Source organism: Callorhinchus milii, unplaced genomic scaffold (genome assembly GCF_018977255.1).
Source record: "Callorhinchus milii isolate IMCB2004 unplaced genomic scaffold, IMCB_Cmil_1.0 Scaffold3, whole genome shotgun sequence".
In the NCBI taxonomy this organism is placed as follows: Eukaryota; Metazoa; Chordata; class Chondrichthyes; order Chimaeriformes; family Callorhinchidae; genus Callorhinchus; species Callorhinchus milii.
Genome location: NW_024704744.1, coordinates 98,725,722 through 98,748,429, shown reverse-complemented (window position 1 = coordinate 98,748,429; position 22,708 = coordinate 98,725,722). Strand labels below are relative to the sequence as shown.

At 42.9% G+C, this 22,708-nt stretch overlaps 1 protein-coding gene across 2 annotated transcripts; it reads right to left on the bottom strand.

Annotated features, from left to right (window-relative positions):
- Positions 1-200: 200 nt before the first annotated feature.
- On the bottom strand, positions 201-22,361 carry LOC103186165 (N-lysine methyltransferase SMYD2). Of its 2 annotated transcripts, XM_007905026.2 has the most exons (12): positions 22,038-22,360; positions 16,358-16,421; positions 14,737-14,847; positions 13,781-13,841; positions 12,645-12,769; positions 8,696-8,763; positions 6,095-6,197; positions 3,530-3,640; positions 2,732-2,852; positions 1,786-1,960; positions 935-1,043; positions 201-571 (listed from the first exon to the last, which is right to left on the bottom strand). In XM_007905026.2, exons 1-12 carry the CDS (start codon positions 22,196-22,198, stop codon positions 491-493), a joined length of 1,290 nt encoding a protein of 429 aa, XP_007903217.2. In that variant the 5' UTR covers positions 22,199-22,360; the 3' UTR covers positions 201-490. The 2 variants fall into 2 exon arrangements, with proteins under 2 accessions (XP_007903217.2, XP_007903218.2); XM_007905027.2 differs by lacking the exons at positions 201-571; positions 935-1,043 and adding an exon at positions 1,050-1,396 and having other exon boundaries at positions 22,038-22,361.
- Between the last annotated feature and the right edge of the window lie 347 nt (positions 22,362-22,708).

The window sequence follows — 22,708 nt, the reverse complement described above, 5'->3', positions numbered from 1 at the left end:
TTAGGGCAGAGGAAGAGTACAAAATGGAAAAACCGACCTGGGTTATACTTTGAAGTAAGTGTTTCTACTGAGGCTCCTACTCCTTATACGCTCCTTTGTAGGTGTTTGCCTACAAAATACACAGTCACTGCACATTCCAGTAAATCAATGTGCATCGACACATCCTCCTGTTGTGAAAGGTGTTATATCAAATCCAAGAGTTATGTTTCGTATTTTTTTATGGAGTGTACATACATTTTCAACTCTTAAATGAGCTGAGGACAAACCTCTTGCAATACATTTTAGTGTAGCAAGTACATATTCAAAACACGCAAAGGGCAAACAAAAACAAAAGGGAGCATTCCTCTTGACCTTCATGCAATTATTTTTGAGACCGGTCATTTGCAGATGGGAACTAATATTTTGAAATATTGCTCAGGATGCTGTCATCATCTTTGACCAGACACCAAATGCATTCCGACTAAAGAATCTGGAAAGGTATGCAAAACATTCATTTTCCCTCCAGCTCCTTTTTAATTTCCGCAACGTAGGGATGCTCTTTGCCGTGCACCACCTCCATAATGGCCAGGGCCTGTGATAACAAAAAAAAAGCCACTTGAATCCACAATTCCTCTCCCATGTTTTTCAGAGACTGAAGCATGTTACCAGAAGCTGACAATCTCCAGGGTTCACCTGTACCACAGGTAGAGGGGTTGATTTAGGTATTTCTTACCAAACTGTCCATGCCCTCCACTCAGCATTCTCCGGCCTGCTCCATGTCCCCGGCCCGCCCCACCATCGGGGTCAGGCCTTCAGCCTGTCTGCCCCTCCCCCCACCACCCTTTGAAACCGGGAGATACCAGGGCAAGGCTCATAAATACTACCTTTGTGCCTTTCTTCTAACAATCGTTTAACTTCGAGTCAAAATAATAACGCGCAGCCCTGGACTATTTACCTTTCTCAATGATCTCCTTCCAGCTGAATGGTTTTCCAGTCCCATATCTAACCGGCCTAACTTCAGCCACATGGAAGCAACGTTCAGAGAATAAGGAGGGTAGTGCTTGCTGAAGAGAAGGAATAGAGGGAAATGAACAGAAAAAAGATTACAAATAAAAAAACGTTGTAAATTTGTACCCTCGTTCCCCATCCTGTCCTGGTCACACTATTCCCACCGCGATTAATGAGCAACTGTAAATTTAGGCATTATTACCTGCATGGAATCTTCTCTGGTTATTACCTGCATTGGGATGTTCTCTAATTATTGTTTTCATGTATTTTGTGGGTATGAAATATCAAAATAGCTTTTACCCAGTGTTTATTTTCAGATCTTCCCGATGGATAATTTCCCCAAATTGCACTTCCGCACAGATTCTGGGGCGTGTTCCTTGGGGCTGTTTTGCTGCTCAGGTATCCAGCGCTGAATTCCGTGCAACCATCACACAAGGTGTTAGAAGAATTTACTATTATTTATTATTACTGCTGATAATAATCTCAACAGAGGCAAAGATCTCCATGGAACAATCTTACAAATAATAATCCTTACATTTGATGTAGCGCCTGAGCACGTCTTCGAGACGTCTCAAAGCGCTTCACTGGATACACTGAATTGTGAATTGACTGTATATTTTGTGGGTGAAACCCGGCAGCCAATTGCACTCAGCAGCGTCCCCACAAACAGACGTGCACTGAGCAATCAATCACGTATTTACTTATTTATTTGTTAATCAATTAATGAATGAATTATTTTTTAAGTAATTTTTTGCACTGAGCACTGCATTCAATCCATTTATGTTGGTTCCCATTTACCTGTAAGGTCTGACAATTTTCTGACCGTAGCGAAGGGCTCCCTCCCAGTCCTGCATGTACAGGCAGACCCCCATAGCCTGGTACATCATGTGCAGCACGTAGACATTGTTATCATCAAAGACTGCTCCCATCTTATCCAGGCTGAGCTCGCAGACCTCCAGCAGCTCACTAGGGGGTGCCAGATAGTCAAGGATAAAACACACTCACGGGTCAGTTTCTTCCGGCAACAAGACATATAAACAACAATTGTTCTGATCAACCTGAAGGATCTCAATATTATGGACTCTGATCATTTAATAGGAAATCTACAGTAAAAGGTGCAAGGAAAATCCAAAGCTTTGTGATTTTTTTTGGGTGTCAGCCGGGTGTCTTAGACGAAGGCAACAAAGGCATCTCAATGCTTAAGAATATCCAAACTCGACAGAGTTGTCCCACCTACACAGGAAAGCTTTGTGATCAAACCCATCTTTCAGGTAATTGGTTAAGGCTGACAAGAGAACTTGTACAGAAGATTCAGATCATCAGTCAGTGCTGAATTCAAACCCTAGTCCCAGGAATAAAAAAGACAGATCTCTAAACCGCTTCTGCGATTAACTCTTCTTTTTCACATCATATGAATACATTTTTGGTTCTCATCAAACACTTTGGGAAGTCCTGCTTGTAGCAGCTACCACCATCTGAGTGTCTACCCAAATATAGATCTCAAAGTCTAGATCAAAATACTGATACAACTTTGCAAAGATCAGAAAACCTGAAGAAACATTTCTACAGTGATTCATATATAACCTTTGTTGTATACATCATATACCAGGCAGAAGATAATAATAATAATAATGAAGATCTGGTGAAGCGCAAGAACAACCTGTCCAACTGCAAACTGCTCCGCCATGGAGGAACATCGACCAACAGCTTAAACACTGTGGACCAATCAATCAAAAAAGGATATTTTTGTAGTGCTTTGCTCTCCTGAACTCTTCGATGGCATTCCTGGAGTACTTAATCATGTCCTTGATGTCATGCGGCTTTGGAATCTCGCCATGCTTTCGGATCTCCAATTTTTCTTCATCCTGTTGGGAAGGATTGGGAAGTTTTGGTGGAGGAGGTGGGTGGTGGAGGCGGGGTCAAGACCTGCTCAGCATCTGCTGAAGAGTACGACCTGCCTCCAAGATGGGCCTGGTTGGTGTCAATAAGAACTGAGAGAGTTTAGACCATTTATCAAGGGAAACCTGGATCATGTTGGGAACAATCCAATTTCCTATTGCCGTTATAGACCGGAGGCTGTAACTGAATGAGTTGGGCAAAGAGTGAGAGCTACTCCAGCTGAGTCTGCAAATATATAAATAAACAACAGTCCTATCTGGGCTCACACTAAAATTCCTGGACAGCAGCGAGTGAGAACACTAGCGCATTTTTCCCTCCCTTCCCCAGGAATATAGAGGCCACTTGCTCCATAGCTACACATACCGTCACACCTGTAGACCTTCGGCTTACAAAGTAAGTAACACACCAGGCAGTGCTGGTCTGTGAGGCTCAATAAAACACCAGTTATTGGATTTGCACACTGAACTATCAGGAGGACCCACCAAACACTTCCCTTATATATACAGTTCCCTCAAGAGCAACATTGCTAGAGGCTTCAAAGTATATCACTTGCTTGCAAAGTGAGCCAAGGAGAAGGCAAATACAACAATTGGCCTCCAGGTCAAATAAAGTGTAATCAAAGACACCAATTTAAACACGTCACCTTTGCTTTTGTAGCACATTCCCTGCAATCACAAATGAAGAAATAGGAATCCTTCAATCGATCCTGCCTGTCTTCGGTCGGATACAACAAATCGATATAACTGGTAAAGATCTGATGGGAAAAGAGGAAAGTGTGAAAAGTCCAATTAATGGTACTTTCGCCCTCAAAACACACAGTCAATTCACTTTACAGTGTATCCTGTGAAGCGCTTTGAGACGTCTCGAAGGCGTGATAAGGCGCTATATCAAATGCAAGGATTATTATTATTATTAAATCAACATCCGTTCTGCTCACAATGAGGTTGAGACATTTATACATTTAAGGAAACGATCAATCTCTAGACCAGCGATGTAGGAGTCCAGTGGATAAAGACTTTGTGAGCGATCTAAAACACAGTACTTTGAGACTCTAGACTATTGTCTAGACTCTAGACTATATACTCTTCTTTCCGCTCTCAGTTCACACTTCCTGTGTCTGTAATGCTTCAGATTGTGACCAATCCAGTCTCCAGGTGGCCACGTGGCTAGAGGTGCGCGAGCGAGAGAGCTTGTGAACTACACCAGCACAGTAGCGGTTGGCAATGCAGTGAAGTGAAAGCCACAGCTCCACCACTGGGTGGAGGTGTCCCATCGCTCTGCTCCACCTCCTAACATTGCAGTCCTTTAAATGGGAAAGAATAGTTTGGCCATTAAAAGTAGAACATATGACCAAAGTAGAAAATGCCCCTCAGCTCGGTTGATTGAAATTGAAATTGAGAAGCGTTCACTCAGCCTTCCACACTGTCAAAGCCAGTAACACTCAGCATAACATGTTTCATCCATAAACCATTACAACTTCAAACTTATTCAGCTCCAGATCAGCATAGACTGCCGGAAGAAGACACATTTTTGGCTTGGCTGACGATACCATATTGCATTGCATAGCTCCGATACATCCGGAGATTCCCACATTCCTGTACAATACAGTAACACTTACAGCCATAAAATTTATATGGGAAGAATTTTGTGGGAATGCCAGAAACTAGGAATCAGTCCAAATGCTTCTCAAGTTGTGCGGTTTGTCAAGAATCTGGGCCTTTTGAGACACCAAGCAAGCACCAAAGCTACAGCTGAGAAAGCCACAGAAAGACACAGGCAAAGACACGAAAGAGATACAACAGCAAAAAGAGTCCTAAACAAGTTAGAAAGTGGAATCTTACATCAAATATCTTCCCATTACACGTGAGACTACACTGACAAAAATGTGAATCAAAACCAGTAGGAAACGCAGACAGAGGTACTGACAGATAATAACAATAATCCTTGCATTTGATATAGCACCTTATCACATCTTCGAGACGTCTCAAAGCGCTTCACAGAATATAAAGCAAATTGACTGTATATTTTATGGGCCAAACACGACAGTCAATTGCGCACAGCAGCGTCCCACAAAGAGTCGTGGATTGAAGTGACCAATTTATTATTATTATTTTTGAAGGAATTATTACCCCCAGAAAAACCATCCAAGAATCGACTAACAACCGGGTTCCTACTTACTGCTCGGTAAACAGAGTCGTGTGTGAAGTAAGGAAACTTGGCCAACATTTCGCCCTGCCGGGAAGCAAACCCAGGTCTCTCGCTTGCGAGGCGAGTGCTCTAACCACTGAGCAATGCTGATCTTGCAACATGGCATTTCTCCTGTCGTTTTTTTTACTCCTCCAAGTAACTTAATGTCAAGCGGATATTCAGTGCAACCCATTACAAGGCCACAAAGTCTCCTCAGAATAAAAACAAATATTCCTTATAAAACTTGGGTGCCGTGAAAACTTTGTGGCTTGTAGTTGTGAAAACTTTATCTGGATGTATTTTGCGATTCAACAAAATCACCTGTGACCCATTCCCAATACAAGCCCAAGTAGGGTGAGACTGCTCAGACAATGAATGCAAGGCAGTAAAAGCAGAACTTAAGCTATAAAAAGCTGTTTAGATAAGCGACACAGGAAGCAGTAATACCACATTATCCATATCCATAGCAATAAAAGACAAGTGAACAATAAGTGAACAACAAAAAAATAAATTGGTAAATTCAATCCACGACTGTTTGTGGGGACGCTGCTGTGCGCAATTGGCTGCCGCATTTCGCCCACAAATATATACAGTCAATTCAGTGAAGTGCTTTGAGACGTCTCGAAGTTGTGATAAAGCGCCATATCAAATGCAAGGATTATTATTATTATTATTATGTGCTCTGATTATCTAGCAACAATCTGCAACTTGATCATATAACATCAGCAGTATATATCCATTTTATGACTATGGTCCACAAAATTGTTTCCAAAGACAGGTTTTAGGAGTAGGAAAGACCATTAACCATTAAACCCGCTCGTTTTGGTTGCTCAGTCCCACATGCATGTCTTCTCCATGTTATGGAATGGTGGAACAGGTTCGAGGGGTGAATGGCCTACTCCTGCTTCTACATTTCTCACCATTCTCCTTGGTCCAGTCTGACAGATCAGGAAGAAGATAGTATTGGTTCATTTTAAAATAGCTTCCCTTCCGCCACCCACCAAAGCCTCTTCACACTAACCTCCTCTCCAGCGTTAATCTCCTTCACAGCCCTGACCTCTGCACATGTCCCTTTATAGGTTACGATCACATTCGGACAGCAGCTGTGATTCATCAAAGCAACGCTGTTGGGGGAGAAAACACAATAAAAATACACTCACCAGGGTTTGGTTTGTCTCAGTAAAAAAGTTGTACAGTGTGCACTGGAGAGCTTTCTACTGTAAAAACGTTGAGACAATTGAGAAAGTGAATTGAACACAGGGATGTAGGGGCGGAGGGAAGAGGTCTAAGCTGCACACCGCTGCCCACCAAGAGGTCAGATGTGGATGTAATGAAACCCAATCCCAAATCTGGCAAGTCTACAAGTATAGAAACTCCACGGGCCAGAAAAAAAAGTTCAAATAATTGCTGTTATTTGTTTGCTGTTACCCCCCTATGATAACGCAGCCCAATATTTCTCGGAACATCTGTGCTCGGGAATCTTTGAGAAAATTTATTAGACGTGAAAAGAAAACAAACCCAGTTGCTAGAAACGGCAAACGAATTCACCAGCAAATGCTGGCGACCTACACCAGGGTCAATTAGCATCTAAAAGAGATCGACATATGGTTGGAGCGTGAACACACTTTGAGAAACGATAACTACTGTCTTTCACTTTCAGATGCTGTCATTGACCTGCTGTGGATTTCTAGCACTTACAGCCGTTGGAAAACATTGACGTGAGTTTCATGCGTAGGTGCCATGATGCTGAACTGAACGATAGTGTTTCAGTTCTTTCTGCTCGAGGAGAATGCTGCATTGGCCTGAATCACACTCTCGCTCAGCAGAACAATTCTTAGAGAGAGAGAGAAAATCTCAGCTTTAATGGGCACAGATTTGAAATGAACTGCTGTAGTTAAACATTCAGGGTAATGTCCTTTTCCAAAATGAGCAACAGAAATTAACAGTGGGTGCCCATGATTATAACTGTCTTGCAGGAGCTACACAAACTGACTGAGTTCAACGGAGCTAAATAAACATCAACAGAAATTAACCCAGGCTTCAGCAAGTAGGTCATTCCAGGCGTGTAGATAATTACAGCTTCCTCATACTATCGGACTCGTTAATGTGTCCACACCGATACCACTGAACAGCAACTCACTGTTAAATCAATATAGCCGACAAAAAGTATTAAAATCATAATTTGCTGCAACCACTTTGATTTTAAGTCCTGAAATCTATTGTTTTGAAGGAAAGTTTCAGATCAGACTTAATATTTTTTGGGGAAAGAAAAGCAGCAGCCGCTCACATCAACCTCATGCAATTCTCCAGCGCCCTTTCACACGGAGCCTCAACACTTATATTTGTGAGAAAGGTCTAATTGTGTTATTCAATCAATAAGAAAGCTGTGGTCAAAATGTAGCTTCTGCTGCTTGGCAATCAGCATTTCAAACTCGTGTTCACATTCTTGTCAAAAACTCTCCATTGCTCCCATGGATCACCTTGGATTTCTAGGTTTAGACAGATGGAGGAATGCAGAATGAGAGTTTACCCTCCGAGCCGACTAGGATTATCCCAGGTTTAATTTATTTGAACTGAAGCAATATTGCTCTTACTGTTCCCAGCAGCAAAGCGACTGATGGGGAATGGGTGGGCTGATGCATTGGACAACACTGGAGGAGCCAAGCGCAGTGGAGCTTGGGTTAGGGAGGTCAGCTTCCTAATGCTATTGAAAGGCTGGTAGTGTCACACTTTTCAATAACATAACTGTCTGGCCAGCTTTCCCCACTGCTTGTCCAGCTTGGACCACCCTACCAGTTAGGGCTTTGGCTGCAGGGTCACCAGGAGATGAAGGGGAGGATTCCCTGCCCCCAGTGATTGGTCGACCCTTCCAGGTCCTGCTGATGAGCCGGGCCGGGCTGCGCTGTCATCAGCAGTGACTGCCCTGGGATACTGCGGCCCCTCCTGGCTCAGGAAACGGACTAGAGACCATCACAGAGGTTTGGACTCAATTCTGACATTCAGGGGTTAAACATGTAACCTTGGAGCCAGTAGAGCTCCAAGGGGACCACCTTTCCCCCACCCCATCCACTTAGTTTCCCCAAAGAAGGGTGGTCATGCTTGATTAAATAACATTAAAATTCTTCTCCTCTGAGAGTTTGATGGGATCATTTCTAAATTGGAGATAACCTTGATTTCCATCGTGTTGCTTGGCTTTATAGGGTTACAGCATCAGTGTTTTTCTATTCAGTGGCCTTGCAGAGAGCACTGTTCAACCCTAATTTGTACTGTATTTTTTCACAGAAAGATGATTCAGTATGAATGAGTATAAACCCAAGGCTGAAAATGTCCCCTAGTCTTAGCCTTGAAGACCGGTTTATTTTAAAAGGTTAAAAATAGCACAAAAATTGTGGTATTTATTTTCATTCCATTCAGTTTAGAAGCTGTTTTCCTCCAATTCCTACAAATCCCGGTATCCAAGTTGAGAGTAAAGGCACACCATCAAGATCTCATTTTGCAGAGAACAAGAATCCGACTTGCTAAGAAGGTGACTCGATTAATGTCTTTTTAGTGAATAAGTAAAGAAAAACCTTCCAGCTTAATGTCGACATGAACAGAGTGTACACAGTCACATTGTCCTAACCTTGGAAAGATAGCAGAGCCTAAGTGAGAAAGTTCTTCATCTTCAATTGTAAAACCATTGCAGTTAACCTAGTGAGAGGAGGAGAAAAAGAGACAATAAAAACTTTGTAGGAACAATTGTTTCTTCCTCAATCATTTTGCACAGATAATACTGGATTGTTGTTCAGCCTGAAGGCTAACAGTCAATCCCTTGGGTCCGTTGCCAATCCACTGAGTTAATCCCTCACCTTGACCCCATTTCACTTCAGAAATGATCTGAACCAGATTTATATTGCTTTGCCACGCAACAAAACATGTTTAGGGGGCCATTTGATATTTACATCGTAGGCGTGTGAGTCATGTCATCTCTGAGGTCATTCTTAACGGTGACTTTCACAAAGCCAGGTTCTTGGTAATAGATTGTTTAATCCCATTTCTCCCCTTGTTTCTATATCATTTATAATTATGTTATTCCTACATTTAATATAACACCTTATTATGATGTTGCGATGTCTCAAAGCGTAGTAACTGTGTATTTGGAGTCTTCACAACTAAGATACTTGGATTTTTGCCAACCACAAAGGGAGGTAGTTACAGCGGGCATTTTGCAGGACTTCACTGCTTAATGGTCAAAGATCTGCACTAGACCGCAATTTATTTTTGCAAGGTACAGGCTATTATAGAGTCTCATTCATTCTGGCAACACTATGTAGGGGATAATAATAGTCCTTGCATTTGATATAGTACCTTATCAAGTTATTGAGACATCTCAAAGTGCTTCACAGAATATACTGTAAAGTGGATTGTGTATTTTATGGGCGAAATGTGTATATTTTGTGTATGAAGTTCAAAAGGAAAAGGCTTTCTTACATAATGGGAGTTAAACGTTCAGGCAGTTCAAGTTATTATAATAATGAGAGTGAACAACATTTTTTGTAGAAAAATCTTTAAACAAAGCCACTCTGTTTTTTTAAAAAAATTATATAGAAAGGTTTGTATTTTAAAACCAAAGGCATTACTCCTTGTGAGTGGAAGGAAACTGGCAATCCAAGGCCGCCCCCACCCCCTCCCCCAAAAACAACACTGATCACGAGTAGGTGTCATACACACACCGGGTCTGCTTTGGAACCTCTTAAGTACGTGCGCAATTGGCTGCCGCGTTTTGCCCACAAAATATATAGTATATTCTGTGAAGCGCTTTGCAACATCTTGAAGACCTGATAAGACGCTATATTAAATGCAAGGATTATTATTATTGTTATATTATTATTACCATTATGAGTTTCCATATGTGAAAGCACACCCGACTGACCGGGAAGTAAGATCACTCCCGGCTCCACCTTAGACACTCACTGAGGGCAGTCTAACCACTCTTTGTTTGGATCCAAATCATCAGGACTTTGTCGTGCTACGGTGAACCTCTGCTAACTCTGCATAGTTAATCCCCGTGTGGTGTCCTGAAGAATAGTGGTTAGCACACTCGCCTCGCAAGCGAGAGGGATCCAGTATACTACCCCACTTGAAGGGCGCTATATAAATGCAAGTTGTTGTTGTAGTTGAGAGGACTTGGGTTCAATTCCTGGGTGGAGCAAAACCTTAGGCAAGTTTCCTTAATCCACAAGCCTCTGTTTACCTAGCGGTAAGTAGCGTTCTCAGTTGATTGACAGATCGCTTTCCAGGGATAATAATTCCTCCAAAAAAAAGTCACTCAGTTCACGACTGTGAGAAATTAGGCGCCGAATTCCCCCACAAAATACGTAGTCAATTCATTTTACAATATATTCTGTGAAGCGCTTTGAGACATCTCAACGACATGGTAATGCTCTTTATAAAATGCAAGGATTATTATTATAAGAGATTTAAAAAGGAATAGTTTATATTCTGGTAACTAAACCGAGCAGCAGGCAGGTAAAAGGGAGGTAAAAAATCTTCACATTTAAAGTAGTTCCATATCCTCCCCCCTCTATTCCCCCGCCACCCAGAAACAACATAATAATGTTGTCATTTACATAGTGACTTTGATTAGAAAAGCTGGTGCCATTACACAGTTTCTCACTCTTCAAACCGCAATAATTTATCTAAAAAATAAAATAAATATTTAAATAATGCAGCTGATTGTGGCTTTTAATAGACTCGTAAAAAAAACCTCTACTGTCTGAACCCCAGGGCCCATTGCTCCAATCTTTCTCCTTTTATGGTAAGCCCATCATGACCCTAAGGCAGTTTGCCTTCTGCATTCGACACCAGTGAAACACAGGACCTCTGAGTGTGCGGGAAACCTGACCCGCAAAGGACAGGAATGTGACTAATCCTGAGCTGACTGGCAGCAACAGTGGCTTTAAGTGTGGTTCCCAAGTGAACTTGTAGCCTTGTGTATTTCAGGCAGAATTGGCAAGTCTCAGCGATTGTTACTTGTTTGCTATTAATAATAATAAAAAAGTATAATAATCCCTTACAGTTGATATTAAAATATAATTTACGTATATATTGGCATTTACAGCTTTCACGTCAGGAGAATGTCTCCAAGAGTTTCACAGGTTTTACTGCAAAGTTTAATGACTGTATGGTGTAGGCAAATGTGCCATCCAATTTGTATATAGCAGCGTCCCATAAACAAGCATGAAGTGAATGATCAATTTTAGCAGATTGATTGTTGGCCAGGACTCTTGAGAGAAACTTCTTTCTATTTTTGAATAGTGCCAAGGGATTTTAATTGCATCTGCATAGTGCCTTTCATGTCGGGAGGACATCCCAACCTGGGGCTTGAACCCACAATCTCTTACTCAGAGGTGAGAGTGCTGCCAATGAAATATTATATAGATATCGGGGCAGATTTTTAAAATCTAAAGATGTTCGTATGGAATAATCCTATTCCTCTATATGGCAAGTAAATTGGGCATACAAGATAGAAAAGCTATTACAGAAATCTTTAACTAAAAGCCAACTAATAGAATTAAGAGCAAGCAAATGTAGTTCATGCACATTCCACCCCAAGGAATTATTATCAAAGCGATTCTAAAACTGAATTTGAAAGAAAGCTACATTGCGATCGTACACAACTGAGCCATAGTGGGATGGGTCTAAGAAGATCTCACCACCCTAATTCAAATGTCTTTCCAAACAAAGTCTTAAGCCATCTACAGCACTGGATCAAATTGGCCACTTGGAAGTCTTGTTCACTTGAAGATAACATTTGTTATTTGCCTCCAGCAGGAGTTGTTTATTTTTAAAAAACATAATTTCCATACATCATTTGACACACGGCATTTGATTTTTTGCAACTTGTTTTTCCAACTATTCGAAAAGAGTAGAAAGTTTCTCCTGGTTCCCTGGCCAACCAGCCCACCAATATAGCTGGTCATTCAGTTCATAGCTGGTAATGGGACAAGAAATGGTATGTGCTATATCAAATTCAAGGATTATTATTATTATTGTGAATCCTATGAAGTGCTTCAAAACATCCTCCTGACGTGAAATGTAAGGATTATTATTTTTATTATATTAATGAAAAGGAAATTCAAAAGTCATTGTGATCTGAAGTATACATCTTCCCCCACCCCCTTTTAATTATAATTTTTGTGGGCGTTCCCTTTAGGGTTCAGGAATTCTTTTTCAGCAATTTATGTAATTTATTTAATATTGAATCAAAATGGGTTAGACTACATCGTACATCTCACCAGAGAGAGTCATTGATACAGGAGAACAAGAATGTCCTTCAACAGAAGCCAAATGGTGCTTGAACATCAAAATCTCTGGTGGCAGTTTTTGCCCTATAATTCTAGTCCTCTAACAACCTGCAAAGAGTCATTTAATGGTTAGTTACTGTTTATGATGGTGCGACAATTGTTAACAGGATTTTTTTTTACGTGTGAATGTTAAGCTTGTAGGCTTGTAATCAAATTATCCAGTCGTACCCGAGAGAGTAAAAATAAGAGTAACAAAACTGGGCTAAATGCTGAGATCTGTCAAACCTTTGCAAACAGCTGAACCAATGTGTCTCGATCTGGGAAGTCAAAGTGCTTGGAGTAAAAGTGATGAAGGGCAGCGATGTCACTCTCAATTAGCTCTCGCTTTTCATTGTCCAACTGATCGAGATCTGTATTAAAACAAGGAAGTAAAATCCATTAACAATCTGCGTTGAAGCAAAGGACTCATAAGTAATCCTAACACGTTTTAGGAATTTCATGCCCAACTAATTTCGGTTTGCTTTCACTTTTGCAGTTAATCTTATCTGCAATGACAAGTGGTTCAAGGAAGACAGATTATTGACAGGCTTTGGGCTATGTTTACAAGCCAAAACTCAGACATGGGTCTTTTAAGAACACATGTATTTTGCTCACACGTAAACACACGTGAACAGCGATGACCTGAATTACATAATTAACAAGCAATAAAAAGGATTTATTAATTTGTAATTAAGACAATAATCATTTTCATTAGTTAGTTACACATTTGTGTGCATCTCCATCATGGATGTATGTATGGATGGGGGAAAACCAGCAGCAAAGGTCAGAGTCTTGCTTATGCTTTGTACTCTCTGGATCCATGTGAGACTGAAACTCTGCAAACCAAGGCTTTTAGTGTCAACCTGGCGAGTGCGCACACGTCAACGAGTTAGGATGTCATTTCCTGTGATTCAGCCGGTAAGTGCAGGCGTAATGGAGGATAGGGGAGCGGGGTTACGAGTTAGGAGATGACTTGTTTCAAAATACGACTTGTGCAAAGAAATCTAAGTGGTTTTGATAGGAAGCTGAACGGAACTTGTACATTTAAATCAGTTGTACTACTTCGGCGATTCTACGATTTATAAAAGGTAAAACTTTTTACAGTAGCGTCAGAAATAATAAAAAAATCATCGGCTGTGCAGTGAACCTCGGGTGAATGTTCTAGCAGTTTGGTCCAAATTTAAAAAATTCCCACAGACAACCACGAAGTGAATGACCTACATAGCTGAAGGTTTGTTGGCACAGGAAGAAACTCGTCTGAAATAGTGTCGATGTCTCTTTAATATTGCAGGCAAACTTTATAAGAGGTGCCTCATATCAAAAGGACACAAAGCACGGAGGTGGCCTTGGCTTCAGCAGCGTGAGCAACACTTAATACTTACTAGATTCAAACTCGTTAAGAGACAGCAATTCCTCTGACGGAGTTATCTCCGTCTGCAGCTTCTACAATTAAAACGTGAAGGAAGTACAACTGGATTAAGAAAGCTGCGTTACAATAAAAGAATTTAACAGGCTAACAGAACTTTTCAAACAAAAACTAATCGAATACAAATGCAGATCTTCGAAACGCGATCACTGGATGGATAGACCGAAAAATAAATAAAAATAGGGCCTGTGACTGAGACGCACAGAATTTCCCAGATTGCTCAGCCTGACAGCTGCAGTGAAACTGCACGATAATCCCAGTCAACTAGAGCCTGGTTTAAAATCCCACATTTAAACCTCAGGCAGGCTGGAAAGCACTGAGATTTTGCTCACTCCTTGAAAACATAATAACAACAACAACAAGATTTCATTTATAGAGCGCCTTTCACGTCGGGAGGACATCCCAAGTCGCTGGACAGTTGGGTCGGGACCCGAGCTGGGGGGGGCAATGGTCAGGGTGAGGGGACGGAAGGGAGGGAGCGAGGAGGGGGTAGAGAGTCGAGAGGGGAGCTGAAGGCTGAAGGTCAAAGAGAAAGGTCTTGAGACCGGCCTTGAAGGAGGAAAGGGAGGAAGCGGCGAAGGCACTGGGGATGGAGTTTCAGAGCCTCGGGGCTGAGAGGCTGAAGGCCTGGCCACCAATGGTAGGGAGGTTGGGGCGGGGATATGGAGCAGACAGGAGCCAGTAGAACGGAGGGTACGGGTAGGTAGGTAAGGGGATAGTAGATCGGAGAGGTAGGAGGGAGCAAGGCCGTGAATGGCCTTGTAGGTGAGGATGAGGATCTTGAATTCGATAATAAGTCTTGCATTTTAGTTAAATCATGTGGGGCGTCGACTTATGTCAAGGGTAGGCATCCTATGAACAGCCCCAACCAGATCTATAGGTTTGTTGCTCAGTTGCTGTGAGCCACCTCACCTGTTGGACCAGGATTCTCGCTGTGAGTCTGACTGTCTCTGAAGGGTTCCAGTTCTGTCCAAATTTACACATAGACGCACACTCCAGCTTGTGCATAGGCCAGTCGGTTTTCTATAGAAACAAGATGTACTCTTTAAGCATTTCAAGAGGGCTTAATTTCAGAAACGCGCAAACAGTTTCCGATCTCGAATTCCAACACTAAGTCATGGCCGCCGGGAAGCATTCCTGCTCAAAGGGGAGAGTTCGAACCCTGGAGAAACCATTTCACTGTCTTCCCGAGAAGGGAAACGTCCAACTAGCTGACATCATGGATTTCCATGACCCACCGCACGCAGAGAGGGGTTAAATATTAAAAAGGGAAAAAAAGCTCACTAAACATTTTACAATTTGAAACTCGCCGAAGAATGATTTCCAACCAAAACAGGGGACCTTTAGCCGTAAGCAGGGGTCACTCTTTAAAATAGTAACGGAAGTAATAACAATTATTCAAATTAATAATTTAAAGTAGAAATAGATTATTATATAATATATATTAATATTTGGGATATTAGTGCAGTCGCATCACTTCCCCTTTAAAAACAGCCCTTTGGTAAGAGCCAGACTTAAATGGGGTAACGGACAGCGGGACAGAGAGACGAACGTCAATGAGAGCAGTGTAAAAACCGCAGGACTACAGCAGCTGTATGTCGTACTGGGCGTGTATTATAATCTGTAACTTGGCCGGCACAAGCCTGACTCCACACCAGGCCAGCAGGTGGCCAGATGGACACCAGAATATTAACTACGCAGAGAACTGTAAAACAAGTGTAGCACTGCTGCTGCGAGTGATGCTGACAGAGCACCACACATGCCAGGGTAGGATACAGGATGAAGGGAAACATACAAGTCGAATCTATATCAATGGTTTAGCAAATATAAATCTATTTACATCTCTATTTTCTTTAGGCTTTCTGTTTCTTTTTAATAATTTAGGAGGGAGGAGGAGGAAAAAATTTCTTCTTTAAAATTTCCAATTTGATTATATACTGTACATGACTGTCAAGTCTAATCCTGTTCCCAGTCTCCAACCCACCCAACAAACAACACATACACACACACAACACATAACACACACAATCCAATGTGGGCTCCTGGCTACCAGGAGAATTTACCCAATTCTTCCTTCCCTAATCCAGAAACAATCAAATCAATGAAGTGCTCCTTCCTCCCCCCTCCCCCTCACCCTGACAAAGATCAAGTGACCAAGAAGGATCCAAGCCCAGGATTTTCCTGGGCTCTAGGAAACCACCCGCCGACGCTGATTGGCTGTCTCTGGCCTCCTTCTTGTCCCTCGTCCACTCCACTCTCGGCGGTTATACTACACCCAGAGATCTTGGCACTCTCTCCCTCAATCCATCCAACTTGGCCCCTCCTTCCCCATTTTCAGATCATGCTTGAAGACCTTCCTCTTCAACCTTGCTTAATGTCACCCCCCTTTCCCCCTGCTCGGCCTCAGGCTCCGCCACTGTAAAGTGCTCCGAGACGCCCTGGGTGAAAGGCGCTACTTAAATGCAAGTTGTTGTTGTGTTTCGCCTCTCCGCAGACACTGGGAGAGAGGGCTTGTGAAGGTGTGTAATCTTACCTGGCAGTTTACATTGCAGTAGAATGCCAACTTACAACGTCCACATTTTGCCAAACCCTCTTTTCTGTAAAGGAAAGAAAATGTGGTTACCATTGGCCAAAACCTGGAACTGGGACATGGAGATCCAAGATAAGACTGGTTCAGACCAAATTGATCCGGACATGACCACGTGAACCAAATCAAAATAAATCTATAATACCTTTGAATTGTTCACCAAATACCTATTGCTAACATAACCGATCTCCACCTAGATATCCCTGGGTGGTCTGTTCTATATATTTTCCAATCTCAGTGTAGAAGTACTTAAATCTGAACTGTCTGCTCACTTCCTTTTGCAGAGCTTGAAATCCAGATCGCTTTGTACAAGAAGAGCTGACGTCAAAGCCTGAAAAAACAGCTGTTGTGGCCTCTACACATTTACAATCAGCCAAGATCAGCTTGTGGAGTCCTGTAGCTCAGTGGTTAGAGCACTCGCCTCGCAAGCGAGAGACCTGGGTTCGATTCCCTGGCAGGGCAAAACCTTTGGCAAGTTTCCTTACTCCACACTCCTCTGTTTACCCAGTAGTAAGTAGGATTCTGGTTGTTAGTCGATTGGCGGATCACTTTTCCGGGCGTAATAATTCCTTTAAAAAATAATAATTTGGTCACTTCAATCCACGACTATTTGTGGGACGCGTTTCGCCCACAAATATACAGTCAACGCACTTTACAGTATATCCTGTGAAGCGCTTTGAGGCATCTTGACGACGTGATAAGGCGCTTTACCAAATGCAAGGATTATTATTATTATTGTACCAATCCTGCAGCAATCCTGACAGTTTGATTCCCTGTGTGATCGAGAGCACAACAGATCCAGTTGGCCAGGGAATTCATTTAAACATCAACTCATGCAACCTTTTTTTGTCTTGCTGTTTACACACTTATAAACAGACACCTGGGTACAAGTTACAGAGCACTTGTTATTTCCATTATAATACCTGACTGGTGTTGTTTACCAATTATATTCCTACTCTCTCCTCCTTTCTCCATCCACCCACATCCTATCCTTAGACTTGCCAAACGACAAGTAGAGAGATACAACAGGAAAAAAAACAGCCGAGTAAAATAAATGATTATTATCCTAAAATTGCAATGCACAGCCGATAAGGAAATAAGACTGGTCGGCTCTGCAACAGTATAATCCAAGGTGGAACACACTTGAGCATAAAGGCAGATATAGATGAAAAATTTCACTCTGTGTTTTATCTATCAAACAACGTTTACTGAAGAGAATTGTGTTGTACAGTAGTGTCGAGCGCTGAATGCGGTTTGCAACCTGACACGAGCTGAATGATGGCATCTGGGATTTACACAAAACACTGGGCCTGGTTCCACGCCAAACATGGAGTCTGAAATTATGACATTTCACAATTATTGCTGTTGTTAATCATTGTCAGTGATAGTTATGAAACATCCTAAATTCAGCAGCTCAATGTCGCTCCAAATCTGCAGTACGCTATGTCCAGCTGTCGGTTCATTGACACTAGGCCAAACGATGGCTGAGAGATTCCTGTAGCTCAGTGGTTAGAGCACTCGCTTTGCAAGTGAGAGAGCTGGGTTCAATTCCAGGCAGAGGGCGAAACCTTGGGCAAGTTTCCTTACTCCACACAGAGCCTAATAATAATCCCTCCAAAACAACAAAACAATAATAAATTGGTCATTTTCAATCCATGACTGTTTGTGGGACATTGCTGTGTGCAATTGGCTGCCGCGTTCGCCCACAAATATACAGTCAATTCACTTTACAGTATATTCTGTGAAGCACTTTGGGACGTCTAGAAGACGTGAAAAGCGCTATATCGAATGCAACGATTATTATTATTATTATTTGTTTAAATATGAAGAACCATCATCCCTTGTGGGTGTTGTTTCGGGCAGTGTTGCTCACTGACCTTTACTCAAGAGATCCCCAGGAGCAGTATTGTGATCAAACCACTGCACTTATCAACAACCACAACATCTTGGCATTTATAATAATAATCCTTACATTTATATAGCGTCCTTCATGCAAGGAAGCTGGAGTTCCAGAGCGCTTACAACCCACATTTACAGGAGGGGGAAGGTGGTCCATTGCAACCCCAGATTGATTTGAATGAAATCTCTATTTAACAGCAAAATGAAATGCTTCCAGTCGAGAAATTAGCTGAGAAACATTATGGGTGTGGTGGGGGACTATAATGTGAACAGTCAGCCTGGAGCAGAAACAGCCTGGGCGTCCTCCAGGGCATCGGAAACTCCCATTTAATTTACAGCATTAACTGAAGCAACCGAACCACAGCTCAAGCCAATAACAGAGTAAGATGCTTCAGGAGCATATTAATGGCACAGACACAGCACGACACTGTGCTGCGATGGCCTTGAATGATCACTTGAACACCAACGACTGATTGCACCAAGCTAACCAGTGGAGTCTCAATCAAACGTAGCAGAAAGCCTTTCAGGGTCTTCAAATTAATTGCAGTTAAGGTGGGACTACTCTGCTGTGTTAATATTATGTAAACCACACGCCGCACAACCATACATCCACTTTATATAGAACGCATAAAAAAGAAAGAACAAACAATGTCCACTGACATTCGCTTCACCTTGAAGCTGAAGCTGTGTGTTAAGCTGCAGTGTAGTTCACTGTTGGGGAAGGTGGGTGGGTGGGGGGGGGGGAAAAGGCAATAGCTTTCAACTGCAGATACAAGGAGAATAAATTTCTTGTGACAACCTGTAATTGGTGGCTGTTTGTCCTGTTATTTTTAGCAACGTTACATTACTTTACTACCTTCTAGAATTCATTTAGAAACCTATTGCTACAACTTTATTTTTACTCTTCAATATATCCCACCCCCTTGAATGCAATTATTAAAAAAAATACTCTCCCCACCTTATTATTCCACATTATTCAGATGGGGGGGTGGGGGGGAGAGAGAGGAAAGAAGGGATGATGATGATGATGATGAAAGATCTCCCACGGCCAATGCAAATATCTCTGTGCCTCTCCTTCCCAGGGCAGTGTTACCCACTATTTCCACCCTGACCCAGCTGAAGGGTACATTCCAATAGACTAGTCACCCTCGTTCATTCTTCGTATACAAGTCAATAGTGACCATTAATAAGCTGTTGACCGTGGGGGGGACACGGAAGAGGAAAGAAGAAAAGGCATTACTGCAACCCCAAATCTTACCATTCAGTACACCTTCCAGTGGAAGCCACTGGACAGTGGTCAGTAAGTATCAGGAGTCTTGGCTGATCTCTCTACCCTATAGGCACTGATGCCATTTGTAGCACCCCACTTCTGCTCCAACTGACAACAGTTAACGCAGCGCAGAACTAAGACTGAACCTTGAACTTCCCATGTCTGTTTGGTTCCGTTTTATTCTAAGATTACAATGATTTTACCAACCGATCCTACAAGGCAGCAACTACTCACTACTTTTGATCGGGGACCACGATCTCGGCTACTCTCAGGAATGCTGCAAAACCTCCCCAAGCGGCCAACCATTCATCACTCGGCAACGCGTTCAACAGACAGCAACAGGCTGCCTGTGTAGGCCATAGAGGCTCAGCCTACTCTCATCCTTCATTGAGATCCACATTCACGCACTTACACAGTAGGGCTATCTTGGTTGAGATAGCTGGGAATGAATCCTGGAACCCTCTGAGACTTTATGGCTGATGGTCACTTTAGGCAGCGGTCATTAAGGAGCCTCACAGGGTCCTATTGCTATATTTCCTCAAAGGAGAGCTGCAATATCTACTGTGTAGATAGCCAATCTGCTCTGTTCCTACTTCAATAACTAACAGATGCATTGCAACTGCAATCAGAAATGTCACTGAGAAACTACAGGCATCAATCAGTGACTTAACCGAGGGAACCACTTAATGAGTTGGCACATCTTAATACAGTGTTAGAAATGGAGATACACACTGCATCAAAATGTAAGGCGCTCACTTACAATGTCTTACTTTCAGTTGTACGTCAACCCTTCATCATAAAATTAAGCAGATCAAAATTTCCGGGCTAAACATATCTCTTTGTAAAGATTGCTTATTGTACTGTGTCACCAAAGAAAGGTCACCTTATTTGGAGCACTGGAGGTGCATCTGCAACATATCACTAGTAGCCAAACTTTGTATATCTGTCCCACATTTTTCAACCTTCTCTCTCTCTCTCTCTCTCTCACTGCAGCAAGAATGAGGTCTTCATTAGTTAAGCCGTTTCTTTTAAAAGGACTTCAGCCAAGACCATATTTATGAAAAAAACTTTTTTTAAAAATTGCAATTATTTTAAGCCTGACCCAATTTTCAATGCAGTTACACGGAGGTAGCGGTAGCAATCCATCTAATAGTTGGGTAAATAGGAAAACTAAAGCACTCTGGCCTTACATCTAAGTGTTAAATTCAGCATTTTAACCACATTTAAAGGCTGCAGCTCCGCGCTCCTCTCCTTTGTGAGGGAAGTTCTCGAATTCTGTGTGTCACACGACATTTCTCGAGTCCAATTCTATCACAGAATGTTCCTCCTCCCAGGGATTAGGTGTCTGTAAAGGTCCCAATGCTAAACATTGCATTTCCCATGATAACAACAACAATCCTTTTATTTGATTGGTGCCTTATCGGGTCATCAAAACAACTCAAATGCTGTAGTGTATTTGTAGGCAAACACAGCAGCGAATTCAATGTCCTGCAAATGGCCGTGAAAATGAGCGATCAATTTTTTATCTGGAGAATTGTTGGCCAAGTTACCGAGCGAAACTCCGGCAAAGCACGTCACAACAATCTGCGGGTCGGGTGTAGTGACTGTCTGTTACACTGCAGGAACACAGCACACGGGTTGTGAAAGTTCTCCAAAGTATTCAAGTACCCTGCAGCCAAGCACCTTCTGATAGGATTGTTATTCAAATCTTACACCGGGTAAGATTTGGGGTTAAAATAAAATAAATAAATGCATTCGGCAGAACTTTCAGCTCGTAACCGAGGCTGGCACTACAGTGGGCTGCCGTCGGTGCCTTTCTTTGGATAAAATTGAAAACCCTGGACATTAAAGATCCCACAACGACAAATGACATTGGTAATAGCGCCTTTCACGCCGGGAAGACACTGTAGGAAAGAGAAGGGAGCTCCTCCCGGCTACATTCATTTCACGGCTGTTTGTGGGGCATCCCTCTGCACAAACTAGCTGCCCGCGCCCGCCTACAACACACGCAGTCACTACACCACACACTACAAAATCACGTTGGTACATAGCGCCTTTCACGTCAGGAGGACAAGTCAGGGGTTTGGACCCGAGCGGATCCGACTGCAAGTCTTGGGGAAGAGCTCGTAGACACGAGAGAAGGATGCGATAAGGTGCCACATCAAATCTATTACAGGACAGGACAAGGACAGAGAGGACTCTCTCAAATACAAGGCCCTGGAGGAGGAGGAGGAGGAGAAGAAGAAGAAACAGAGGCAGCAGCAGCAGTAGCAGGAACAGGAACAGGACAGACATGCACTAGGACCTGGAGAGAAACCATTGCAGACGTGGAGTCCTGGACAGGAGGGGGTTTGTTAGGGGGGAATTCACAATTAGAAATCTGCAGCGAAGGAAACCCTAATGCGCCTCTATCACCACCACCACAACAACAACAGCAACATCACCGTCATCACATACCGAGCAAAGCAATACTCGCAGTGGTTGCCCCTCTCATTGACAGTCAGGACATGGGTGTAAGCCGGACACGTGAAGATCAGGTCTCCTACATGGAAGTTCCTGCGAGCCCTCAGCCCTCTGCCTTTGCCCTCACTCAGGAACCTCTCCAGCTCCTCTGGCATGGCTGGGCCAGGCTGCCCACCCCAGCAGGTGCCCTCTCAGAGAGTCACAGAGAGGGGGAGAGAGAGGGTTCCTGGTTCCTCTCCTCTGGTGTCTCAGGCTCTCACAGGCCAGTGTCCATGTTGCTGCTGAGCTGCGAGTCAGTCTGGATCCGCCTATTAATGGGGACCGCGTCATACACTCTCTCTCTCTCTCACTCTCCCACCCCCTTATCCCTTTGCAGGATGCTCTTGGCTTCTCCCAGGGCTAGTGCCCCCCCATCCCCCCCCCCCCCCCATCCCAAGGTGCTGCCTCACCCGACCAGAGTGAATTCCAATGTGAATTCGGGTTCTTACCGATCCCCAAAGGTTTTCCATCTCAATGCGAACGAGAACCAATCCCTTGGCCGGGTCTTGGGCTTCTCTTGCTTCAGGTTCTCGGGCATCTCCTCGGAGGGTTCAGACAACAGACAAATGTCCCTGTTTTTCCCGGTTCCTTTGATCCCGGGGGGAAAGTATTCCCAAACGGTCACT

Coding starts and splice junctions, on each gene's coding strand:
- LOC103186165 (XM_007905026.2), bottom strand. CDS start 22,198: ATGCCAGAGGAGCTGGAGAGGTTCCTGAGTGAGGGCAAAGGCAGAGGG. Junction 12,770..13,780: donor TCTTAACGAGTTTGAATCTA/GTAAGTATTAAG, acceptor GTTTTAATACAG/ATCTCGATCAGTTGGACAAT. Junction 3,641..6,094: donor AGATTAACGCTGGAGAGGAG/GTTAGTGTGAAG, acceptor TTTTCCCATCAG/ATCTTTACCAGTTATATCGA.